This window comes from Anoplophora glabripennis, unplaced genomic scaffold, assembly GCF_000390285.2.
Source record: "Anoplophora glabripennis isolate ALB-LARVAE unplaced genomic scaffold, Agla_2.0 scaffold324, whole genome shotgun sequence".
NCBI classification, from domain to species: domain Eukaryota; kingdom Metazoa; phylum Arthropoda; class Insecta; order Coleoptera; family Cerambycidae; genus Anoplophora; species Anoplophora glabripennis.
This window is the reverse complement of record NW_019417495.1, coordinates 542,137-569,757: the sequence shown is the minus strand read 5'-3', so window position 1 is coordinate 569,757 and position 27,621 is coordinate 542,137. Positions and strand designations below refer to the sequence as shown.

At 32.0% G+C, this 27,621-nt stretch overlaps 2 protein-coding genes across 3 annotated transcripts in view; both read left to right on the top strand.

The window, feature by feature from the left end:
* Positions 1-23,545, top strand: part of LOC108911094 (receptor-mediated endocytosis protein 6 homolog) — a 29,964-nt gene extending 6,419 nt beyond the window's left edge. For both annotated transcript variants that reach the window (XM_018715929.2, XM_018715930.2), the window contains exons 5-14: positions 420-621; positions 674-1,009; positions 4,634-4,814; positions 4,873-6,879; positions 9,927-10,132; positions 10,454-10,707; positions 10,759-10,970; positions 11,067-11,181; positions 20,537-20,807; positions 23,332-23,545. In XM_018715929.2, the coding sequence (XP_018571445.1) occupies positions 420-621; positions 674-1,009; positions 4,634-4,814; positions 4,873-6,879; positions 9,927-10,132; positions 10,454-10,707; positions 10,759-10,970; positions 11,067-11,181; positions 20,537-20,807; positions 23,332-23,472 (3,925 nt within the window). In that variant the 3' untranslated portion in view covers positions 23,473-23,545. The remainder of the gene's footprint in view (positions 1-419; positions 622-673; positions 1,010-4,633; positions 4,815-4,872; positions 6,880-9,926; positions 10,133-10,453; positions 10,708-10,758; positions 10,971-11,066; positions 11,182-20,536; positions 20,808-23,331) is intronic.
* Positions 23,546-24,323: 778 nt separating this feature from the next.
* Positions 24,324-27,621, top strand: part of LOC108911095 (cytochrome b5) — a 32,610-nt gene continuing 29,312 nt past the window's right edge. The window contains exon 1 of the mRNA XM_018715931.1: positions 24,324-24,585. Coding sequence (XP_018571447.1) covers positions 24,478-24,585 — 108 coding nt within the window. The 5' untranslated portion in view covers positions 24,324-24,477. The remainder of the gene's footprint in view (positions 24,586-27,621) is intronic.

Below are 27,621 nucleotides of genomic sequence, written 5' to 3'. Positions count from 1 at the left end.
GGCAACTGAAAACTTAAATCAACAATTTAATATACCTAAAATATTAACAACTGACAATTTGTGGAAAGAGTGCAGTTTGATAGACAATAAAAACAACGTAGACAGAACCAATGGAATATTGTTTATTCTGATACAACTGATGTTTATTATATTTTTGCACAAAATAAGGTGATGTTTCCAGAAATAAATTATAATTACATAGTTGTAAAGGCAAATATTACTATAATTTCTTGTATTTTGTATGTTTTGATTTTGAACTTTGGAAAGTTTCATACAAACTGTTTTTTCTCGAAAACTGTTTAGAACTCATGTTCATGGAACTTTTTTGTATTTTATTAGACACTTAGACTGTGGACACCCCTTATATATTTATGTATATGCAGTAAAGAGAAAATATTCATTATTTTGTCACTTTACAGATACAATCAAGATGACAGTGAAATTGGTAACACTTTTAAAGATGCAAGTGAATATAGGAAAGAAGTTATTGCTAAACTGGTTCGGTTTACTAATATCTTTATATCGTCACTTTTAGAAAATGTGTACAGTTTTCCTAAATGCATTTCGTGGATTGTATACAACGTTTCTAAAATTATAGAAAAATCTTATGGCTCGAAAGAGGCGAGTCCACAGAGGTATTTTTCTATTATTCCCTAACGACTATTTGTTTTAGGCAAATAATATCGTTGCAGAGTTGATATTCACCTTATACATTTGTCCAGTTATCGTAGATCCAGAACAGTTTGGGATATGTAATGCTCAAGTAACTGATATCGCAAGGCATAATTTGATACAGATTGGCAAAATTTTACAGAGTCTTGCGCTATATAAGTACGAACCTACTGACTCTAAATATGCTGATCTGTTCGATTTGCTTGATAAGAACAGAGTCAACAACTTTTTAGAATTACTGTTTTTTGATATGGATAACGAAGAACCGCCTATTGATTCATCACCTGTCGTAATAAGAGATATGATGTTGTTTACTGAACTGGAACTTAATAATCTGGTAATTATTTATAACTACATAATATAAAATATCATATACAGAATGATTCGGTTGTTTTTCTTCAGAAGAGAGAGATTATCAAAAAATTGTGATAATTTGTTATACAGGGTGCAATTTTAAGTGGAGAACAATGTTTTAAAGTTAAAAGTACATATTCCCCAGAATACTAATCTGAAATAAAGTTTTTTAAATAAAATATATATCGACGAGTTGTATTTAGTTTTTTTATGTTGACAATGGGCAGCTCCCGAACTCGCTTTGCTTTTTTCATGAGCTATTCGTTTTTACTGGAATTGAAATAGAATTTGTAGTGTTGTGTTCTATTATAGCCGTTTTACACAAAAAAATAATTTTTTTGACTGAATTATTTTTTATGCACTAAAATTTATTCAAGAACAAAAATTTCATGAATTTCGTTGTGTAAAACCGCTATCAAGTTTAATTTTATAGCGAAATTTAAAATGGAACCTATTTAGTGAAGTGTCTTGTTTTTTTTAGTAAAGGATATAACTTTCATGGGCATGCTAGGGGGGGGGCAGGGGTGTGTAATTTAAAGCCACCCCCACAGTGTCAAAGCGCGTATGATGGTTTTGTGTTCAAAACTGTTGAAATATATTCAAATTTTGTTTAAACGTAACAAAAATTAAACGAATAAACGAATTACTTACCAATAGACGATATGCTCTACAAAATTTGTTCAAAGTTGTTTCCATGTGCTAATAAATATGCTTCCAAAATAATGATCAAAATTTTGCCATCAAAAACACCACATCACACATTCACTGAAAACAGTTGCTAGAACCAAGATCTCTGTACAGCATGATGATTTGCATCACACAAATAGTGAATGTTGTGAAAATTTAGTATGCTGTCTCCAGTAAAACACCATTCATCCATAAAAAGCACCTTGCTTGTAAAATCCGGATCTTGTGTTATTTAATGTCGAAACCACTGGTAAAATTCCACACTGGGTTGGAAGTCATTGTTATTTAATGCCTGAACCCTTTATACATGAAAGGGGTGTAATAATTGTTCCCATAGTATACGCCACAAGGTACTATTAGATACACCCACTTCTCGGCTAATGTTGCGAGTAATACTGCAACACAACGCACGTGTACAAGATGCACGGGTCTGCTTACATTTATGGTTAATTTTCTTAATTAATTTTCTCAAAAACGAAAGCATTTAAACCATCAGTTGCTTAATAAAAGTTGCTGATTTTCCTGCCCTCTTTCACCATTTTCAAGGAACGCACTTATTTCAGAAACACCCTGTATACTGTTACAGCATGCTATAGCTCCCAAGTGGGTATGTGCTCGTGGCTAGTGCGTGGGTGTTTGAGATTATATTAGCCTGTCCAGCAGTGGGGTATGTAAATTACAAAAAAACGGTTAAAAAAATCAGTTTTCATGACGAAATTTGAAAAAACAAACTTATAAGTGCTTTTAAAGACCAAAAGTAGCTTCCATACAGGGTGTTAAAAAAGAGTAAAATATTTAAGGAGGTAATAGTATGAACCAAAATAAGCAGAAAAGTCTCAATAAACATGGGTCCGCAAAGTAACGGTTGCGGAGATATGGAATGTTTTATGTTTTTTAGCCCCTTTTTTTATTTTGCAAAAACGTTGCGTATTTTCTTATAATAGTTGGTTGATGTTTAGTGAAATAAACAGTACGTATTTGACAGTTGTTCTCAGTGCACAAGTTTTCTTTCGCTATGGCTGGTTACTCTAACACAGAATTAACAGACATGCATTTCATGTATGGTCGTGCTAATGGGAACGCCACCGAAGCGCGACGTCTTTATGTTGACGCTTATCCAAATCGCCAGATTCCTTCACAAAGCATGTTTGGAAGAATTTACCAAAGATTGCGTGATACCGCTTCCTTGAGCAAACAGTGTCATTTATCCGGAAGACCGAGGTTGGTATCCACTCCTAGAGCAGAAGAAGAAATTCTAGCACTGGTAGAGCAGAATCCAGGTACGAGTGTGCGGAGAATATCAGCCGAGGTAGGAATTAGTGGTCCTCTTGTTTGGAGAATCCTTCACGAGCAACTGCTTTATCCATACCATGTGCTACGAGTACAGGCCTTAAATCCAATAAATGATCATCAAGCACATTTGGTTTTTTGCCGCTGGTTTCTACGTCATGATGCTGAAGACCCTCGTTTTCTTGCAAACATTCTTTTTACTGATGAGACCGGGTTCACAATACGCATATTTGGGCCAACGAAAATCCTCATGCTCTAATAGAATCTGGACATCAGGCACGTTTTTCATTAAACATTTGGATGGGTATTGTAGGTGACAGGTTTCTAGGTCCTGTTGTTTTACCAAACCGATTAACAGGCGCTGTTTACCTCAACTTTCTGCAGAACACACTGTATGAGTTTTTGGAAGACATTCCTTTGAATCAGAGGCAACAAATGTGGTTCCAGCATGATGGTGTTCCAGCTCATTTTTCCATGGCGGTTAGAGAGCATTTACACCAAACTTTTCCACAGAGATGGGTAGGAAGGGCCGGACCTGTTTTATGGCCTCCAAGATCGCTTGATCTGAACCTTCTAGATTTCTTTGTTTGGGGATATTTGAAGACATTAGTTTATGGTACTCCTGTAAATAGCCTGGAAGAGCTGCAGCTACGGATTAATCAAAAGTGTCAAGAAATCCAAACCAAGGAGGGTGTTTTCGAAAGAGTTCGAATATCGTTGAGACGAAGATGTCGTGCCTGCTTGGAAATGGACGGTGGGCACTTTGAACATCTTCTGTAACTTTGTTTTTTGTTTGTTAAAAGCTTCCTTTGTCGGTTTATTCCTAATAAAATAAAATGTTTGAAAAACGAATAGTGGTCCATATCTCCGCAACCGTTACTTTGGGGACCCATGTTTATTAAGACTTTTCTGCTTATTTTGGTTCATACTATTACCTCCTGAAATATTTTACATTCTTTTTTTAACACCCTGTATAATGACCTCCTTTCCAATTACACCCTGTATATGCTCTATTCAAAAAACGTTTACTAGTTGGGAAGTTTTATAAAAAAATATATTCTTCATTTTTCAGACTTACCATTGAATTGTAAAACGTTTTTCATTTTCATAAAGATATTAATTTTTTAAATGTGTTTTTTGTAGTTTAATTTTATTAATGTGATAAAGAGTAGAAAGTGGGAGATATTGGGTGTTTATATTATAAAAAAAATTGTAAATTCTCTTGCGCTTCTTGTAATCCTGTTTATTAAATTTAAGTGAGACCCTAAAATTTCTTTTCAATGTAGTTATTTATTAAGATACATTAATAAATAATATGCTTTATTGGAAACAGTCAGATTAACAAGAAACTTTCTAGTGCTTTTTTTATTGCAAAATGAATAGATTTAGAAAAATATAGCACATCCATTTTTATTTTGGAAGGATCTACCCCCATTTTTTACCATTAAAAACATATAAAAATTTTAATGATGGAATATTGTGTTTGGAAAATATTCTAAAAAAAAATTAGGACTTGTTAACGCACCTTATTTCCAAAAAGTTACTACTTTTTAATAATCTGCCTATTCTTAGGATAAAGAAAAACATTGAACCGCCTTGTATAGATTTAAGGTAATAAAACTATTTTTAGGTATCTATTCTTCAACGAATTCAATTGTCTTTGAAACAGAATGATAACTTTATTAAAGATGACGAAGAAATCGAAGAACAATTGTCATCATTAAATTTATCAAGAGATAATTCTCCCAAGTCTTCGAGACTAACAAATAACGAAGATAGTGTTCCAAAAAAGCCTAATTTCTTTTCTTTAGGTAATAACTTAAAACGAATACAAAGGTTTTATTAATTCAACAATCTTTTCTGTTTTAGGTGGAAAAAATCTTATACCTCGGTCAATTTCAGAAGAAATAAAGACTCAATGTAATATAGTTCTTATGTTCCCAATGAACCAGGCACAGGCAGATCCTATTGGTTTACTGCCAGAAGAAAAGATATTAGACATGAGTATGCCTGTAAGAAACGGCGAAATTTTTGACGGTGATCCGCCGAAGCTAGCTTCGAGCATGCCGGGTACGCCAAATCAAAACGGAGATATCAAACAATCATTTAACTTCCAAGACGAAGGGTCTATAGGAAACACATCCGATAACTTGGAAGCTATATCGGAAGCAGCCAGCAATCACTCTGTTGACAGCAGTATTGAGTTAGAGAATGAAGATCAAAATGACAACCTGTCCGATATGGTGTCTGCTAATGTTTCTGGCAGAGGCACTCCAAATATCTCCGGTCGCGACACCCCCAGCTCCCAAGTATGTGAAAATGATGATCGTGCCATGGCCGAAGCAAGACAGGCAGATACTACCCAGCCGCAACAGAACATCAGCAGGCAAATTCGATCGGAAATCGACGATAAGTTCTGCAAATTTGAAATTAAGAAGCTGCTGGAAGGCGATGAGACTATCTCGATTATTTCGGAAACTTGGAGCACCGATGTTTTGGCTTCAGATAATGAAACCATCGATGCCGGAGATTCGAGGAATGAACGACACAGTTTACAATTAGTGGAACAGGCAATACAGGAGGTTCCATCAGCGAATATGTTGGACATTTCGGAAACACAGAGTGAAAGTGCTTGGTCTACTGATGTGATGACTTCAGATACCGAGCGCTTGACTGAGGTTGATAACGACGATACTGTTAGTGTCGCACAGTCTGACGACACTAATAGTGTTGCTAGATCTGATGACACGAGGTCTGAAACTGACGAGATCGGCGGAATTCGTAGGCTGTCCAGTTCATCCAGTTCTTATGCCAGTAACGTTGCGACAACAGGCAATCAGAATTACGTATCTACTGTGACGGTGTCTAGCTCAACTAATTATATCAGTTCCAATAACCCCTTTTTGCCTACTAGCAGTGCGAGTAATACTGTAAACTATTTACCAATTTCAACGGCAAACTCTACTACCACAACTAGAAGTGCTACCAATTACGTTACAGCAACAAATATGCAGGAGTATAAAAAGATGGATATTAAGAATGATAGGATTAATGGCAAAATTTACCATACCGAACACACAGATAATAATGCGAATACAGTATTTAAATCGTTAACGTTGAATAATTCAGAACATTCATTAACATTTTCCGAATCCAATTCTGATATTAAAACCTCCTCCTTTAGCTCGATGGCCTCGACAGTTACAACAGTTGTTAATAACGGCGTGCAAAATTCATTTTTGAAGGAGTCCGATTTGAATAATGTTGCTGGGCCTAGCGGTTTAAACAAGAAACCTCTTAATTTAGTCGAAGCCGAAAATGAGTATATAAAACAAAACCGAAACATAAAAAAGTACGATGACCGATCGAACGAAATTTTGCTTAGCAACTGCAGTTTGAACTCCAGTTCTAGTGGGAGTAGCAGTAACAGTTTCGATAACAAGAACTCACACACTGAAACGTCTGAACAGTGGGAGAACAAGCAGTGGCTGAATAGTTCCGGCAGTAGTCTGAATGTTACTCTAACCCCATCGGAAAGTACAAGCGAACTTTCCGTTCTTAGCGTTAACAATATTTCTAATCCAGTGAATATTATAAATAAAAAATCAGTAACCCTCCTTAATAATAGGATTTTAAAACCCTCGGTATCAACTGGTGCAATTCCTAAGAGTATTAGCTTTGATATGAGCGCTGATAAAGGTCTGGATGATGACAGTAGATCTAAAAGGGGAGGATTCTTTGGGAAACTGAGAATTGGCTTTAAAAGCAGAAGTAGAGGGAAGGCGTTTAGAAATCAAGACGACTTCAAATTGGAAAGCGATGAGTTTGGATTGAACAAAAAATTGGAATCTCCAATGAAAATTAATAATAATTCAGGTAAGCAGGATGATAATTTCAGTGTTTTGGGGTAATAATTCTAATATATTAGTTCATTTTTTAAATTCTTTTTTGTTTAATTGTCGACTAAATTGGTTTTTATTTTTTTTAATTAAGTAGACGGAAATGATGAGAGCAGATAATATACAGGGTGTAATCAAAATATTTGGCCAAACGTTTGATCCCGTAAATTGATCAAGGAATTGGTTATATTGGAAATTAGGAAATAATACAGAAATTGTAAATTTTCTAAATTGTTTAAGAAATTGAGATTCTGATTTTTAGGATCTTTAATATCTAATCAATACTAACAATTTTGGAAGTTTATTGTAAATATTTAAAAACCAGGTTACATGTACAGGGTGTGGTAGATTAAGTGGGGAACAGTTTTGTAAAGTATGTGTTCCCCAGAATACTAATCTGAAATGATTTTCTTTCAAATCAAATAGATGGACGAGTTACAATTGGTTTTTTAAATTATATACAAACAATTTACTTTGGCACCACTGAGTAGTTCCCGAACATGGTTGTAATTATGCGCTTCTCAGTGTCGCCTGATGTTACCTTCTTAAAGTAACTATGATATTAACGGATTGGCAGATAATGAAACTATAATGGAAAATAGTTTCATTAAAATAAATCGCTTATGTACGAATTTGCGACGTGTTATTTTAAAGTTACCTTACTTTTATTATGTTTGGTACACATTGACATAAAAAAATTGGGCCCTTTTTTAATGAATATTTTTGCATGGTTTATTAAATATTAACTAATGTTGGTATGTGGATAGGTATACATTACTAATTATATGTAAAATTAATTTATGTTTTGTTGTGTTTTAAAATGTTTTATAAAATGTTCATAACAAAAAAGAAATAAAAATATTTACTAATCTGATAAAAGACACCGCAATTTCCCTTATGGAAAATCGGTCCCGATCAAATGGTATGAAACTTTTCCAAATGATAGTCCTCAATGTGTCGATCAAAAAAGTTCATGGGACCTAGGTCTAAAAACTACTGTTCTGAAGCTACAGTCTTCTGAAGTTATCGAACCCACGTGCTCGATGACCATCAATTCCAATGATTTACGGGCGAGTAATAGTAAAAATTTCTTTATAAACTGACCAAGCTGGCTGTTTCTTGATGTATTTTCGTGTGCTGAATGCGAATCCGTGGTCAAAATAGCTGTATCATCTTTCATTCTTCAGAAAATCGGTGAAGCACCTACTGAAGAACAGCGATAGCGACACGTACTGCTTGAGCGACATCTTATGTTTTTACGCATGCTGAACACTTATTCGTCATCAGCATATCTGCAGCATTCCCCAGTCTTCAGAAAATAGCTGAAGCACCTTCAGAAATCTTTAAGCAACACAAGATATCTCACGTTTTAACACATGCTGAGCATTTATTCACCGTCACAATGGCTGCAGCATTCCTCAGTCTTCAGAAAATCGCTGAATCACTTTCAGAAAAGTAAAAAGTTTTAGTGACGAGCATCGCTTGAGGGATACAAGAATCGATATGATCATTATATCATTATATCAGTTATATCTTGCAATAAATCAGTTGGTCGAACCTAAAGCCTATTGGACCGAATCTTTAGCTGCTTGAATTTCAAGAAGTCTTGGCTCAATAGGCCTTAAATATTCAGCATGCGTTTAAATATAAAATAGCTTTTGCCGTTCAATCAGTAAATATCGCTATCACTGTTTTTCACTTTTCTGAAAGTGATTCAGCTATTTTCTGAAGGCAGGAATGGTGCAGCCATTGTGACGGCCGATAAATGCTCAGCATGCGTTAAAACGTGACTTTAATGCAGCAAAACAAGAATGGACGAATGTGTTACCTGCTTCATTTTGTTACAGTTATTTTAGTTTTGAAAAGATTTGACAACTACGCTTGCCATAGCTTCCAATGGGGTGTTTGTCACCTTTTTAGATATTAACAGAAACATGAAACATGTATAAAATCAATGTTATCTGGAAAATAAAAAACTATATAAAACTAAAACGAATTTGGTGAACAGCTGTGAATTGCTAAACCGTGCTTTAATTGCGCCATCTGTCAATAATGAGTTCAACTAAAATCTCATACCACTTCTCTTATTTACCAATAGGGAGATGGAGAAGTTATTTAAAAAAAAGTTTTCTGTAATAACAATGTAGTATGTCAAGTTGATTTAATTAAAATTTTCTAAATGAAATATAAATTTGGATAAAGAATTGTAGCAAAATTGTTTATACAGTTCACATTAACTTTCATTATAGAATAATATTCAGTGACAAAACGCTTCACATTTTTTTGATGCAAAGAGCACCTTGGGTATGTGTTCATGGCTGGTATGCATAGTTTTTTAAGGTTCTAGCCTCTCCAGCTGTTTAGTATGAAAATTACAAAAAAAATGTGGGTTGCACGATAGAATTTGACACACACACACAAGAGACATGGATTCCTAAACGTCAATCTTAAAGGTAGTCTATGTATAAATATAACGCTAAAATTTATGCCATGTGTTATATTTGTTTGTTATTGCAGTTGCATTAGTCCGACTTCATTGTTTGAATTTTATTTTCATAATTTTTATTCTAAAAGTTGGTAACCTTAAATTTGATCGACACATTAGATACATAGGATAAGAGAGTCCGTCTAATTGCTGACACTGCCCACAGTTTTACGGGAAGATAGGCAGTCCGTGGCACGGCGACAGCGTGATCAACGTCATTTGATCTAAGAAAGCATGCCTTAAAATGAAGCAAATTGTTACTTAAACTGCTATAATACAGTAATAAAAGTGTTGTATGTAATATGCAATGCCCCCTGGATCCCGACGGCCTACAAACATCAAAATTTGTTAGCAAGCATCAGCCGTTACTTTGACTATAGCCTATAAAATCAGTGATACATATCAGATCAGTGATCATACAGAATGGTGCCACAAATACAGCGAATGGTGACAGTTTCTTGAACAATTTCTTGGGTTAAAAATTGTTAATTATAAAACCAGTTTTATGTTTTCAACATATTTATTTTCTTTATTTTCAGAGGTGTCAGACGACATCTTAGCTAAGTATCGAACAAAGCCATTTGTCGAAAGCAGTCCGACAAAAGAAAACTGTGATGTAACAAAATCTCCTAAAGAAAGAAATGTAGTTAATATTAATAGTGAAGAAGTAAATAGTTTTAATGATATTAAGAATAAATTGCGTTTAATTTTAAGTAATACATCTGAAATTCCACATTATGTTAAGGTAAGAATTTTTTAAGGGAAAACATCTTTTCCTTGATGTTACTTATGTATAGGGTGTTCCAAAAAACATGTGACATCACTTCTAGGAAGATTCCTCATTCAGAAATAAAATAAAATGGCTTCTGCCAACTCAAATATATTTTTGTTTTATCGTAGATAGACAAGGCATTTGAAAATGACTGAAAGTTACTTTCTGATAGCATTGAATTTATTTTTTATTAAGAAGTTGAACATAATCCATTGCATGCAAGCTTATTTTTGAATAAGGAGTGTCCCCTCGAGTGACAACACAATCATGTTTTCTAACACCTATCATTTTTAGAATAATCCTATTAGTGCTAAGAACAAAATAGAGACAGTGTTGAGACTTGAATTGGGTAAAGCAAGAAAACTAAGAGAATGGTCTAGCGTTGCTAGGATTTCAGAAGCAATACGATGTGTTAATTTATTAAATGACAGCAGTTGCCTTAAATTGTTAAAATCTATGAGAGAAGATATTATTTTAAGATCCACTTACATACAGTATTTGGTTACCTCTAAACAAGAATTACTGTTTTGTGATAGATACCTTGACAGGTAAGTTTTCTTGTTAGAGGTTGATATTTTTGATATTATTTTAATTTTTAGTTTACAAAATCAAATATCAAATGATCGTCAACAGTGTGAAAGGTATCTGGCTACAGAATGTGTCAGGGATTTTCTCTCTGAACAGGAAGCAGTAATATTGAAATTCTGTGATGAATTTAAGCAGTTAAGTTTAGCTGATGAAAAATGTGATTTCCTTCTTAACTTCTATCGAAAATTATATTCTATTATGAATAGTAGCCCATCATTTCAGGGTGAGCTTTATTTCCATATGTACCAAAATGAACACTTTAATAATGTTTCAATTATGTCGTTTTTGTGTTTGTATAATAATAATTGGTAATTTTCAGGCATTTTTCATAATAGGGAAAAAGCAATTAAGGTGACTCTGGAAAGATTTATAATGAGTAAAGTCTACAAAAATTCTATCTATCCTAACGGAGATGGTGATAGGGATAGAGATCGGTAAGAATTTTAGTTTAAATATCAAGTAATAATAATGTTTAGAACATTATTAAATATAGAAACTTTATTTTACCTTGTATAGAAACTTTTAAATTACGGGTGGATACTTACAGGGACTGTTCAAATTCATATTCACAGTATTTTCAAATGACAAAAATGTATGTACTGTTGAGATAAATGAAAATTACATTTTTAATGTCACATTTCTTAATTTTCATTTATAAACTTTGTAAATATTAATATAGGATAAAACAAAATAATTATTAAAAAAAGTTATTTTTTCCTCTAAGGTAGTACCGACAGTTTTATAATTACCGGTCAGATTTGGACAAAACTTTGTGTACTGGCTAATTATAGGCTAAAAGTAACCCACTTAAAATTTTGTGAAGCTATGGTACTCGAGAGAAAAGTAACAAGGAGTCTTATGGAGAATCTCCTTTCAGATAGGAATTCTCATTTTTGTTAATCTGCAAAATGTGGACGTCAATAAATCTCATGAAGATCATAACATTGTTTGTTTCTGCACTACATACATAACTAAATAATGATACATCCTTCGAATTCCTTTTATTGCCTGCCAGTGCCTGACTATTCGGATAGCGCACACTTCAATCTGTTTAGTTGTGTTGCCAGATTGCATGGCGAGTTATGGATATCAACAATTTTATATGTTTAGTCTGCACTTATAAGAACTGAATTGATAAATGCAAGCGATCAACGTCTTCTTCGTTATATCTTTAAAGTTTTATTTAAGGAGGTTCTCCATAAGACTCCTCTTGTTATTGCGGTAAATACAAAATCATTACTAGATAACATTTTTATAAATTATGACAATCCATATTTGGGTGTAGTCGATGACACGGCTCTATCAGATCACAAAGGGCAATTTTTGAACTTTGGGATGCAGGAAAGGCTTTCCAACAATGCTAAGAATTTTGTAAAACAAAGAATATTTTCAGAGGTTAAAATGCATCACTTCAAATGTGAACTTCAGCTATTGAACTGGAATGATGTTTTTTCCTGCACCGATGTAAATATTTCTTATGAAGTATTTATTTACAAAATTAAAAATCTGATAAATTGACTATTCCCAATTAAAACTGTCCAAATAAAAAATAAATCCAAAGTATGGATAACAACCGGTATAAAGATATCAAGTGGGAGGAAACGTGTTCTTTACAAACAGTAACTAGAAGGAATAATATCTAAGGATTTCTATAAAAGGTATTGCAAGATATTAAAAAATGTTATCTCCGAAGCCAAAAAAATTTTAAATATTTATTATATTGAAAATTCAAAAAATAAAGGTAAAGCAATGTGGAATCTAGTAAAAAAGTTTACAAATTTTAAAAATTACAACACCGAGTCGGTATTATGTCATATTAATCCTGAAGAAAAAAACAAAGAAAGAGTACTAAACGGCATAAATAGTCATTTTATAAATCAATGTCCTAAATTACAAACAGCAGTACAATATGAATCTATATCTTATATTCAGCCTAGTATATTTTTAGAACCTACCTATCCTAATGAGGTATATAATGTTGTAATGAATTTAAAGAACACAAACTCTGTAGGTGATGATGAAATTCCCGTTAAACTGTTGAAATTTGTAAGTACCGAGATTTCATATCCTTTGTCCCATATTATAAATCTATGTCTAAAGAATGGTATCTTTCCAGATAAACTAAAAACTTCTTATATAAAACCAATTTTTAAAAAAGGTTGTAAAAATGATATCTCGAATTATAGACCTATTGCTTTACTTCCTAACATTAGTAAGATCTTTGAAAAAATTATATATAACAGATTAATAAAATTTCTTGAAGCATATTACTTGTTGTCGGATACTCAAAATGGGTTTAGGAAAAACAAAACAACTGTTAGAGCAGTTTATCAGGCATTATCTAAAATTTTAGATGCGATGAATCGTAAGCACGAAACAGTGGCTGTCTCCCTGGATTTGTCTAAAGCGTTCGATTGTGTCGATCATGATATTTTATTAACAAAATTATTGGAATGTGGCATAAGAGGCGTGGCAAAGAATCTGATAGCATCATATCTTCACGATCGAATGCAATGCGTTGCAGAAGTTGATAAGTTGGGAAAATTTATAAAATCAAATAAAATGTTAATACAGAAAGGTGTACCTCAGGGATCAATATTGGGACCATTGCTGTATATTATATATACTAATGATTTACCATTAAGAACAAATGAATATGTGGTTCAGTATGCTGACGACAGTACAATAGTTTTTGATTCATCTGATCATAATATAATTCAAGGAACTATAAATAATACTGTTGAAACTTTGAAAAAATATTTTGCTTCATTGAATTTACAGCTAAACAAGGATAAAACCCAAATGATAACATTTTCAAGGGGAAATGGTCACGAACTACCACTTGCAAATACGGTTAATGAGCCAAAATCTGTAAATCATTTGTTGTTTCTGGGAATCACAATTGATTCGCGTCTGGATTGGAGGTACCATGTTGATTCCTTAGAGCGGAAAATGGCCCAATATTGTTATGCGTTAAAGATATTGTCTCAAAATATTAATGTTGAAGCAGCTTTTTCGGCATATTTTGCTTATATACAATCCAGAATTAAATATGGAATTATTTTTTGGGGCATGTCCTCTGATGCGAAACGAATATTTGTTTTGCAGAAGAGATGTCTTAGGAATATTTTAAATATGACTCAAAGAGAATCCTGCAAGAATGTTTTCATTTCTAAGAACGTGCTCACATTAATAGGTTTGTATATTTATGAGGCAATCATCTTTGTAACTGAAAACAGATCCTTCTTCGACAGCTACCAAAAAGAACACGCGTACTATACAAGGAATAAAGATGTGTTAACGCCGAATGTACCTCAATTTACTTACATCCAAAAAAATATACCCCACTCTATAATAAAAGTTTTTAATAAGTTACCTAACAGTACTAGTGCTTTACCTATTAAGATTCTGAAGAAGAAATTGAAATCATTTTTGGCAGCGAAGGCTTATTATGCTGTGGATGAATATTTCAATGATAATCTATCCTATTGTTTTTAAAATGTGTTTTTTTTTTCGATGTTATTTTAATGTTTGTTATATTATTGTATTATTGTATTTTTTCCTATGTGATTTTGTACTTTTATTTTAATGTTAGCATTAGTTTGTCATATTTGCACTGTTTTTTTTTAAACTTGACTTGTTCAACGCTCATTTTTGAGCATGATGTATATTGCATCTGAACTAAATAAATCTATCTATCTATCTATCTATCTATCTATCTATCTATCTATCTATCTATCTATCTATCTATCTATCTATCTATCTATCTATCTATCTATCTATCTATCTATCTATCTATCTATCTATCTATCTATCTATCTATCTATCTATCTATCTATCTATCTATCTATCTATCTATCTATCTATCTATCTATCTATCTATCTATCTATCTAGTAAAAATCGTCATAACTTTTCTCTAGGGTGCTTCACAAAATTTTAATTGAATTACTTTTAGCCTATAAATAGCCAGTACACAAAGTTTCGTTCAAGTTTGAATGGTAATTCTAAAACCGACAGTACTACCTTAAGACCTTACACGTAATGTTGATTAAATTGTGATTTACACCAAAATTTCTTCAAAATTTCGAAATAGTTCCATAAATATTTGACTCTTTTTTCGTCCCTATTATCACGTAGAGGCGTATGTGTATATCCATTTCTTGGATTATATGCCCCTAAATGATAAGAGGGATGATTTTCTTAGGATCAAAATACTTTTGCTTAATTTTTTACCACAATTTTTTAGTATCGAAATATAAAAAAATTCACGAAAATTTTATGATGCGGTACTGACCGTTCAACCACTGTACCGTACCCGAGAGAAACGGTTTTCGATTAATATAACATAACATTTACTTTTACAGATACATAATAATATATAGAAATTACTTGTTAATAACAACAAGACAAAATTTATAGTAACATAAAAATTTTTTAGCAGTTTCAATCACAAAGGAAATATCTGATATTATTTATATGTGGCATAGTTTTAGTTTTTCCTCTGTTTATTGGGTACTTCGCCAACTGTGAAAAAATTAAATAAATTCTTACAATATTTTGACTATATAAACTGTCTATATAATTAACATATTAACACATCATTAATTTTACTTAGCATAGCAACTCCTAATAGCATTGTAGTCTCCAACAAAAGAGAACCTGAATTAAGGTGTTTGTGGTGTTAAATCTATATTTCAACAACACAGTAGAGTTGTTTTAAAATCTTATGGGCTTTGACCTTCATATGCGCAGAAACATAATTCCGACCGTCGCCTAAATTATTCTACGTCCTAAAAACATTACACCTATTATTCTCGTAGCGTAAACAATCCGATTACAAATTTTATTCCCAGTTTTAAACTGATAGTTAAAACATATAAGTGGATCATTTTCCGAAATGTATGTATACATTTAGTGGTAAATTATTATTATTCTAAATTCAGACCTGCATAAACAAATGTTTAATTGGATTTTAATTTTTTAATAGGTCTAAAAACAATAAGAAAGTTGTGCACAGTCAAGGACGTCAGATAGTTTACAACGTTTATGAATTTATGAAAAAAGAAAAAGAAAATAAAAATCCTTTTAAGTTAGAACAGCTTCAGGTCCGGGTAGCCAAGGCTACAGGTGTTTCATTAAGTACGATCAAAAGAATAATACGTGAACATGAAGCTAGTCCGTCTGCTAGTCTGTCGTCGCCTAGGAAGAAAATAAACAAACCAAGTCCTAGAACAACCCTAGATAAGTTTGATGAAGAAATAATTCGAACCGAAGTTTATAGATTCGCAGCTATTTATAAGCGACGTGTAACTATGAAAGCCTTGTTTGATGCTGTAAAAAATGATTTGAATTTAATTGGAAAAATTTCAAGTTTTAGAAAAATAATTCATAAACTGGGATTTCGTTGGAAGAAAAGTCAAGATAATAGAAAAGCATTATGCGAAACAACGGACATACGATTAAAACGCACAGAATATTTAAGGAAATTAAAACAATATAAAGAAGAAGGTATATTGGTTTTGCATTTTATAATTTCATGTTCAAAATGTAACTGAAAAATAAAAATTATTGTTATTTATTAATTACTACTATTTTTCGGCCACTTGTTTTAAGAATTGTTTTTTTAGGGCAAAATATTGTGTATAGTGATGAAACATACATCCACAGTAGTCATACTGTGGCAAAAACTTGGGACGATGGTACAATGAATTGTTTAAAATCACCTGTAGCCAAAGGAAAACGTCTAATTGTTGTCCATGCTGGAAGTAAAAAAGGATTTGTTCCTAATGCCGGACTGATTTTTAAATCTGGTTTAAAAACAGGAGACTACCACGATGATATGAATCAAAAAAACTATTTTAAATGGCTGGAGGAAAAATTAATTCCTAATTTGGATCCCAATTCAGTTTTAGTAGTCGATAATGCATCGTATCATAATGTGCTGGTAGAGCCTAATCCAACTTCTAACTGGCTGAAAGCAGATATGCAACACTGGCTCAGAGAACGTGGTATTGTTTTTGGAGACAAAGAAACTAAACCTGAACTATATGCAAAAATAAAACTTAATAAACCACAAAATAGTGTTACTATAATGGATAGATTATTAGCCACACATGGCCATATTGTGCTGAGATTACCACCGTATCATCCTGAATTGAATCCAATAGAAAAAATATGGGCAATCGTTAAGAATGAAGTTGGAATATGCAATACGACATTTAAAATGGACGATGTTTGGAGATTAGCAGAAGAAAAATTGGCAAATGTCACAAATGATGTATGGAACAATGTCTGTCAACATGTGGAAAAAGTAGAAGAAGAATATATTAGCCGCGAACATTTCATTGACGAAGTCAATGAACTTATAATACGCATAGACGATAATGATAGTGATGAAAGTGATTTCTTTAATTCCTCAGATAATGATGATAATGATGATGACTTGGGTTGTTAACCTTTATAATTTTTTTGTATATCTACAATTATTATGTAAATACAAATTACATATCATAATAAAATGCCCTATTCTTTATTATTTTAATTTAAGCAATAAAAATATATACTTACTGGGTGTAACGTAAAGGTTGGAAATAAATTAAACGGTGGATTTTTTGGTTCAAAAAATAAATTTTTCTCATATGAAATTATGCTCTACGGGTTTTCTTTTCCAAGCTACAGGGCGCTAAAAAGTTTCAAAAATTTTAGTATTTCTCCAATAACTTTCGAACATTATAAGATAATGGAACGAAATTTTAGCCTTAGCTTAATTTGATAATCCCCTAGTAACAGGAAAAAGATTGACTTTGTAAGTTACTGAGTGGCGTGCGTACGGATTGTAAAGTAAGGTTTTTCGAAGAAAATTGTTGTACGCCACTGGTAAAAACATTTTTTAAATATTTTTTCATGATCCAATTTTTATTTTAAACAAAATTACCCTCTTGCGTTTTATTTGTAGCTCTTGTAATTTTTCCGTAAATAGAACTTTTGTAATTACCATTTTTTCCCGCTAACATAGGAAAATAAAAGTAACAAAAACATTATGAAATATGCTTTGACTCAGCCACCGAATATGGTCAAACAGGCATTGAAAAAAGACTTTTGCATTGAAAATGATATTAAAAAACTAAATTTTTTGAAATTTTTTAGCGTCCTGTAGCTTGGAAAAGAAAACCCGTAGAGCATAACTTTATATGATAAATATTTATTTTTTAAAATAAAAAATCCGCCGTTTCATTTATTTCCAACCTTTACGTTACACCCGTATAACGAACGTTCGTCAGTTCACTTTATTGATGCCCGTGCGCCTTAGTTCATTTCTACTTGTAATAATGCACATGTTCTAGTTCTGAGTCAATGTTTTCACAACGTGCTTATTAGAAGAATTATGCGGATACGCCACGCCTTTCGCGCATTTCGCGGTCCATGAGATATTAAAACAGCTCTACTAGTGGTGCCAATCCCAGGAACTCACTAAAAATTCTGTCCCAAAAAACCCGGGATTAACGATCCTAATTCTGCCTTTTGATTTAATAAACAATAATTAAACCACTGAAGTTATTTTTTCAGGACTAATCCCGAGATTAGTTGACTTTCATCCTGAAAATCCCGGGATTGAACTAATGATCTGGGATTAAGTATTAATTATGTATTTTGTGGCAGCTTTTTATATACACGGCTGGAAATTCCTCATAGTCTGTCTGCCTTTACGTGAGAGTAAGTCATAGAAATCCGTACCATAGACTATATTGAAGATGTTTAAGAATCTGAATAGTAACAGCCCGTTGTGGGATGCGCTCGGTTAGAAGTGGGACTGACTATTCAGACTAGGAAACGTCTTCACTATAGCCATCCTTGTCTATCGCACAGATTTCTTTACTTTGTCGCTCTCATGTAAAGGCAGATGGACCATATACCGTTGCCAGCCATGTATAATTCTGACATTGCTATTATTCTATCTGCTGTCCAAAATTGTGTAGCAGTATTAGACAATTCGTCATTTAAAATAATATTGAATTGAATAATATTAGTGATTAAAGATAACATAAACATGAATGGGGTGAAATGAGATACATACAATTTTACAGAAACTATACTTGTTTATATTTCCTTTTTGAGGCGTGAATAATATTTATTTTTCTTACTGTATTCTAATAAAAAATTAAGTATTAAAATACAGGGTGTCCCGAAATTCATGCAACAAAATTTGGTCACAGATTCTTAGGACAAATTTAGGGGACCCGTATTTTTTATTTTTGCCAAGTGGCCTCCTCATTCGGAGTTATAGCCTCCTGACGTCCGCCCCTAAGAATAATCTTTTTTTTATATCGGAACTAGTGCTGGCAAAAAATGGAAAAAAGTGAAACCGGTTAACCGGGTTCCGTAAAAACCGATTTCAGATAAAACCGGTTAGTCGAATAGTTGCTAAAACCGGATATTCTAAAACTGGTTATTCGAATAACCCGTTACTTGAATAATGGCCAAAACCGGATATCTGAAAATCAGTGCTTTGTAAAACTGAGGAGATATACGATGTTATTCGCATATCATATTAAATCTAATGTTAAAAGTTAACATGTTAAAACAGTTAAAACAGTTGCACTTGTTACTGTGATTCTTCAATTTATTATTTATATAAATGTATTTGGTCGTTTGGTGTGTGTGGGTGTGGGAGGCTGTTTTTTTATCATTCTGTGTCTGTCCCAGCATAAAATACAAAAATAAATTGTATTTTCCTTAATAGTTCAACCCTTCTAATATGTATGTACTATGTAGCCAGTGTAAATAACTACATAACACTAAGACTATATTATGGTGTTATGTAGTTATTGGCTACAAAGAAAGAATCCAATTATTCGGATGTTTGCATAGATTATCGAATAATCAGTTATTTGAATAATTGGTTATTTGAATAATCGGATATTTGAAGAATCGAATAACTGGTTTTCGGGTTTCGTAAAGATCCGAATTATCCGAAACCGGTTAACCGACTATCCAAAAAACCGATTTCAGTTGCCAGCACTAATCAGAACCCTGTTGTGCGAGAATCACTAAATTTGGTCACAGGGGTTTTATGACATGTGGAATCTGATGGTGGAACGTTTTTTGGCGGGGAACCCCCTTAAGACAATTTTTCGTGGGCCCCCTTGTCTTTGGAGCCAAAAAAATTTGGTTGCATATTTAAATTTCTTAAAAATTATCAGTCCACTAGAAAGCCATTAAATTTAGTAACTTTTTGTCCCTTTATACTTTTTTCGTAAAACGCAATGTTTTCGAGAAAAATGTCAAAATGTGATCGAATGCACATCGTGATTCGCCATTTTCCTCAAAAACATTGCGTTTTACGAAACAAATATCGAGCGACACAAAAGTTTTTAAATTCAATGGCTTTCTAGCTAACTAATAATTAAAAAAAATCAAATTTGCGACCAAATTTTTCTGGTTCCAAAGACAAAGTGTCTTAAAGGGGTTTCTCGCCAAAAAGCGTAGCACTGTGAGATTTCACATGTCATGAAACCACTGTGTACCAAATTTAGTGATTCTCGTACAACATTTTGAGATATAAAAAAGACACTTCTTAGGGGCAGACTTCGGGGGGCTGTAACTCCGAAAGGGGAGGCCAGTTGGCAAAAAGAAAAAATACAGGTGCCCTAAATTTGTCTTAAGAACCAAATTTTGTTGCATTAATTTCGGGACACCCTGTATAAGGTACTGTCTAAGACATGTTACTTACATATCGATATTAACTGAGTATTCAATTTTATTATATTTTGAAAAATCGTAATTTGCAGTGTTTTGCATGAGCACATCGAAAAATTGTCAAAAATAATTACCCCTAAGCATAAGGATCTGTTGATTCATAAAATGTATTTGAGGGAATGTCCGTGGTTACCTGCACAAGATGCTTTAAGAGCTTTAAACGCCTACCGAACACCCAGAGATAAGGTCAAATGTGTAGTACACTGCGCAAAGTGTATTATGGATCTGTTGTCACTTTCGCAGAATAGTGGATCAACAACTGCTGATGACTTTACACCAGTTCTTGTTTATGTGATAATTAAGGTAAGCTTTTTCCAAAAAATGCAGATTTTATGTAATTTATAGGAGTGTTAAGAGGCAAGTGTTACAACAAAAAAATTATATAGGGTGTGCTTTAAACGGATTGCCAAACTTCTAGAGGGTGCCTTGGTCATAACATAACTCAATTAAACTAGAAGTCGATTTTGGCTTTTTCTGAAGCAACTTGAGGATGACAAATTAACACTTTTTTTTAATACCTATCTCGAAGCATCAGTGTCAAATTTGGTACATATTTTTTGCTGTTAATGACATAATTACACAACTCGTGAACAAACAAGTTGCACAGAATCCACTTTTTCACAAAAAAAAGTCACAATTTTTTTCTTCTGGAAAATGCAGCTTTAGATTCTGTCATATGAAAGAGAGATGGTAAAAAAAATATTAGTGGATAAAATTTTTGAGTAAAACTAGATAGTATATCATATGTGTATATCAATGAATACCAAGGATAACACGTCAAAGTGAGTTGCGACGTTTGCGCTTATGTGCAAATAAATGCATTCAATCATAAAAGATGATTATTTAAGACCTCCAACGAATTGTAAATATGCAAATAAAAAAGAGAAAAAATTTTTAAAAGAAAAACAATGTTTATTTTGTTATTAACATGTAGTACATACTAATGAACTAAATTAATGTACATGTTAAATAGTCATATCAAGTACATAATTAGAATTATTTGCATGTTTTTTGAAGGTAAACATCACAGGCCTCCTTGATGTGTTGTCATAAATAATTGTTATAGTCTTTCCGAAGTTAGTTGAACATATAAAAAAACGACTGGCAATAAAATTTAATGAGTTTCATAGGCGTTCCTAAAAAAGTTTTCTGCTAAAGGTAAAAAATTATAATATTTGTATATAATGTGTAGAAAATTTCTATTATATGTTCATATGGCCAACAATATATTTTAATTATTTATGTCTTCAAACAATTTTATTATATTGATGGTAAATTTTGTTTTGTTCCGTTTCAAAAGGTCTCCAAAATCCCATGTTGTAAAAATATTATTTTTTCCTTTCGCAATTAATAATTGTAATATCAATGATTAATAGAAGGTGCCTATAATAAATTAATATTACCCGAATCACACCAAATTCCGCATTGCTGCACTGCACTGCTGGGCAATTTGTCAACCACTTGTCAACAGCTCAGATTTACTGCCCATTGGCCCAATGCAGCTGTGTTTGTATTTCGTTTGCCCGCACTCGCGTTCTTCAACTGGGCGTATACATTTCTATCACGTCCACGTTTAGTTCGACCAGATCTGTATATGGGTAAGGTTAAATAAATATGGGAACAAGTTTGTCAAATATTTCGATGTCGAATTGCTGCATCAGCGACCAAATCTGATACATACTGTCAACCTCTTGGTACTTCAATTGATATCGGAAAGACTATACATCATGACACTTTTTAATGTTACTCAAAAACAGTAAAAATTTTTTCAATTACCATCATTCATTTGCTACAGAATGTAAATTTGTAATTTCCAAGAGACAAAAAAAATCAGCTTTTTTATTTTATTAAAGTGTTTAAGAAAAAGAAGGCTCTACACACTGATGACTGATGAAAATTGAAGTCATTATATTTTAATAATGAAACATAGGACGCATAATCTTTTTTCTCAAAAATAGTTATTAAGTTACATATGTTTGGCAGCCAATTTCAAGGATCGACACTTTGTATACAATATATATTTGCACGTCTACTTTTAAACGGACTGCATGTGGGAAAAACATTGATTGGTGGAAACCAAATTTCCATATCTTGATTTTTCTCTTATATTTGATTTTTCTGTAAAGTTTTTATACTTTTTGACGTAGAAGCCAGTTTGCAGTTATAATTTTTATTTATATTTTCTTAAATAGAACATATATCTTTCAATATTTGAAATATGCTTAAAATTCCATTTCAAATGAATGAATTTGATATGTAAAATATTTTTTTCAAGATACATGGCAAGCATCAAAAATTATTTTTTTTAAATTCATCTGTTTTTGGCTTCAGTTCAAACATTTATGCGATAAAAGATGGCAGATAGGTAGGTACCATTTGACTTTTTGAAAATTGAATCCCTGTCTACTTTTTTCTATCTTTTTGAAAAATAAGGGAAACCTACAAAAAGAAACTATACTTGTTCCTAAGAATAATAGTACAAGCTGCATCGAAATTGTATTATTATCGTGTAAGCTATTTGAAAACTTGTTTTGGTATTCTATAGAGGTCTACTTTTAGTTTTAATTTTGTTTGAAATTTAGTTTGTCATTCTCACACAAGAAGATTTAGTCTTTTATAAACAGGAGCAATCAAGGTGAGTTATTGTGATGTTGCGATAATGGCATGTCTCGTGCTCTTGTGATTGGGGTATCCCTCGTAACTCCACAAACACGCTTACGAAATACTGTGTTGTCGTGATTGCAATAATATAATATCGTAAGAATGCACCTTGTATCACGCCCCTTTCTGGAACTCCTTAATATTCTTAATTTTTGTCTTTCTGCAGGTAAATCCTGAAGCTTTGTTGTCAACTGTTCAATACGTTAACAGTTTTTCCCACAATCAGCTCTTTGGAGAAGAAGAGTACTGGTGGACACAGTTTTGTGCAGCAGTAGAGTACATTAAAACAATGGATTATTCTGATTGACAGATAATGTTATATAATAATCTTTATATACATATTTAACTTGTACCTATAAAATATAATTTATGTATTTTTATTATTAACTTGTTAGTTTAGAGAGCATTTATATTTTAAATAAAAAAATTATATTATTATTTAAAAAATGTTTTAAATTGTTTCCCTTCTGTTTGTTAAAAAAATGTTCAGTAAGTACTAAATGAATGCACTACTTTGAATGGAAAGACGAGTTAATAAACTTAATTGTTAGTAAAGAAATCTTCACTTAGAAAAAAACACTATTTTTAACTTATAAGATAAGTTATAACAATTGGAATATTAAAAATTATTTTTTGAGGTTCATAACCACGAATTATTATGAATAGGCCGGAGGCAAAATACTACTTAATACTGATTCTCATTATTTGATTGGTCTTAAACCTATATGAGCAAATAAATTTTATTCTTAGTGAACTTTATTATATTTAAATTTACCGCCATTATGGAGCCGCGACATCTATTAGATAGTAGAATTAGAGGTTGCTCTAATTGTGTTTTCCCATGCAGATTCCTTAATTATTTTATGGTCTGTGGTTTTCGAGTGTGTCGTTTGCCGCACCAGCTACAGATGGCGTACTCTGCCGCTGCTGCTAACAGAAGACACAGAATAAAACCCCGTTATTTACTTGCTCATATACCTAAACCTAAATAAATTTATCTCCTATTAGTCCTATTCTGGTTTGTTCTCCATCTCTTATTGCTATGCGGACGCGGACGTGTTGTAATCATAACTATAAAACTATCAATCCGTAGCACAAATGTTTTGTGATCCGAAGTACAATTTAAGAAGAAGAGGAAGTATAGAATGACTAGCAAACAAATAGAGTGAGTTTTATCTTTTCGAGTACTTTGTGACACTTTGCCTGATATTATACGTCATCCCTTGAAAATCAAGGATTATTTATAAAACGGGTTATTATACATTATTGTACCAGTGCTGTATCGTGCGGGTGATACTAATTTAAGCTAAATATGACCAAACAATACTCTCTCGCAGAAGTAAAAGGCCACAATGATAATAGGAGTACTTGGATTGTAATTCATAATAATATTTATGATGTGACAGAGTTTTTAAATGAGGTAAGTTTTGTATTTCTTCCCTTACCCGGTTCCGTAAAGTTAAATCAATAGTTGAAATAAAATAGTAAACATAAATTACAAAATTTCATTCGAAAGCTTATGTAAAGATTGAGGTTACAAAAATTTTATAAACTTATTTTGATTGTGGATATGTAACGTGCGTTGAATGTTTTTTATTATAAAATCAGAACTAACTTTTTCATTCCAATTTAATTGTTAATGGATAATTGCATATTCATTGTCGTTTGCATAATTACTCATAGTTTTACAAAATATTTAAGTTTGTATGTTTCTTCTTTTGAATAGAATAGAGAAAATTATGAATTCTGATGCTTTAATGTTGATCTAATGAAAACCCCCTTTGAAAATCGTGTAAAATATCCAGTCCAAACAACTGTAATATGAAGTAAAATGTAATGGGTGCATAGGTAGGTACATATTATTTGGTACAAAATGAATTGATATAAGTAATGATTTTACTTTTTTGACTAATGTCCTTTAAGGTGGATGAAATATTTTTCAACGTGCAAATTAAAATATATGTTTCCGGCAGTCGGCGAAAATACAGGTAAAAATTATGTACCTATTTATATTTACTAAAAATGTGTTTACTTAACTAATTTAATATTATGTCTTTCAGTTATTTTTATGTACATTTTCAATGACATAAGCAGTGTGTTAATATAAAATATGGATGTACAAAATAAATGACATTGTATTTTGAAATAGAGATATACTTTATAATTTAAAATTATCTAAGTATTAGAGCAGATGTAAACATGGCCTCATTATTTAAAATGATATCAGACTTTGACCTCATTGCGATAATATGCTTACTTAAGTCATACGTACGAGTACTTTAAAGTTATTTATTTATTATTACGATATTCAGTTTCCTGGGATAATCTAGTACTAGTTTTCAGAGAATAACAGAATCCGAGACTATAAATTAGAAAATACGTTTTGCATAATTTTTGAGTTTTTGACATTCTATTTATAAAAAGAAAAGTTATATACACAGTAAGTGTTTTACATGTTTTATTTTTTATACTGCCTACTTGCCGCAGAAATTCACATATTAGCTTTTTGTTTATAAGCTGTTTCTAAATTTTTACAACTATTTGTATATAATAAGACGTACAATTAATATTCTAGATTATTTGAAAATCAAAATTTCATTGAAAAGTGCTAATTTATAATGTGCGCTTTAAAATGATAGATTGCTATTAGTAGACGCCCAATGTTATTGTAAATTTTAAGTATGTACAGTTATCCAAATTTTTGGAACATTAAAATTCCAAAAACAATTTAAAAAAATGTTGTCATCCAATTCCAACATTAGTAAAGCTAAAACATGTGTTATCATTAAAAAGCCAAATTTATAGGATTCAAAACATAACGATAAGATTATCATGAAAAGATCACACTGATAGTGAATACCTAGTAGCAATAGCAATAGAAAATATAATTCTAGACTAATGCTTTAATAGTAAAATAATAAATAAAATAAACATGTATCTTTAATTTATTTTAATTCATTCTTGTCACTATCAAAAATATCTACTAATTTTAAAATCAACTTACAGAAATTCTAATTCTAATTTAGAAATTCGATGCTATTCCGAACAGAACTTTATCTCCATTTACGTATATAACTGCTTTTTAAATTTATTTGATTCCACATCTTGTGCAACATTTCATATAGTTAAAATCACAATTTTATAGGAATCGAGAGGAGTAGCTAGAAAAACCATTTTAACATAATATTAACTAACCTTGAATGGTAGGTACTGATAATTGAATTGTTGTAAATAACAGTCATGAAATTTTGCATAACTGTAAACGCGACTCAATTTTTTATAAATGTATACATTTCGAATGACGTAATTTGTGCATTGCAACTATTTTTCTTGCTACCTACTGTAAAGACAAATACACAATCAGTTCTATGATTCCGATAGACTTTAAATAATTCCAGCTTACGATTCGTTAGTAGAGAGAAATATTTACGTTCATGTTTCATTGTATAAAAAATGCTCCTTAATCAATTTTGTATTTTAAATTTATACTTAAGAGACTTGTCGGTACTATTGGCCAATTTTGGCATTGCCAACTTAGTTACATAAAGAGATACGAGGATAAGATGGTTCTGATGAGTGTTTTATCTAAACTGTTATACAGGGTGTTCCTAAATAAGTGTCGCAACGGAAAACTGTAAATTCCTCTGGAAAAAAGAAAAATTTTTTTCCTCTTCCATTTTTCTCTCCGGGCTTTCGTTTTCGAGATACACGGTGTCAAAACTTTAATTTTTTTTCTTAGTTTTTCGCCAATATCTTACATTACCACTATTAATAGCTACTTTTCGCACCCTTCTCGAATTCATTGGACGTGCCAGTGGTGGAGATTTTAAGGTATCGTAAGGGTTCCCCCCCTAAATTTTATGCCACTGGAAAAATTGACTTTTGACAGAAAATTCTTAAGCGCCAATGAATTTTATACAATAAGAGTTCTCTTGGTTCATTGCTCTAAAGTCAACCGTTTTCAAGAAAAATGACTTTTTATGAACAAAAGCAAACATTCCAATGAATTCGAGAAGCGTGCGAAAAAGTAGTTATTAATAGTGGTAATGTGTGTACAAAAGCTCAGTCCTGTAGTTCAAACGATTCCTAAGATATTGGCGAAAAACTAAAAAAAAATTAAAGTTTGGCACCGTGTATCTCGAAAACGAAAGCCCGGAGAGAAAAATGGAAGAGGAAAAATATGTTTCTTTTTTCAAGAGGAATTTACAGTTTTCCGTTGCGACACTTATTTAGGAACACCCTGTATACATGTTTGTAAGAAACTTAAAAGTAGTCAATAAATTAAATAATTACTTTTTTTGTTTATTACTACTCTTAATGTTTTTCGAAAAAAAGTCTGATTTACGAGTAAAACTTAAAAATCGAACTGAAAACACACTTCCATATTCGAATAAAATTCGGTTTAAAATTACATAGTAGGCTGCAATAACAACTTTGAAATTCTGAGCAGTTCGAA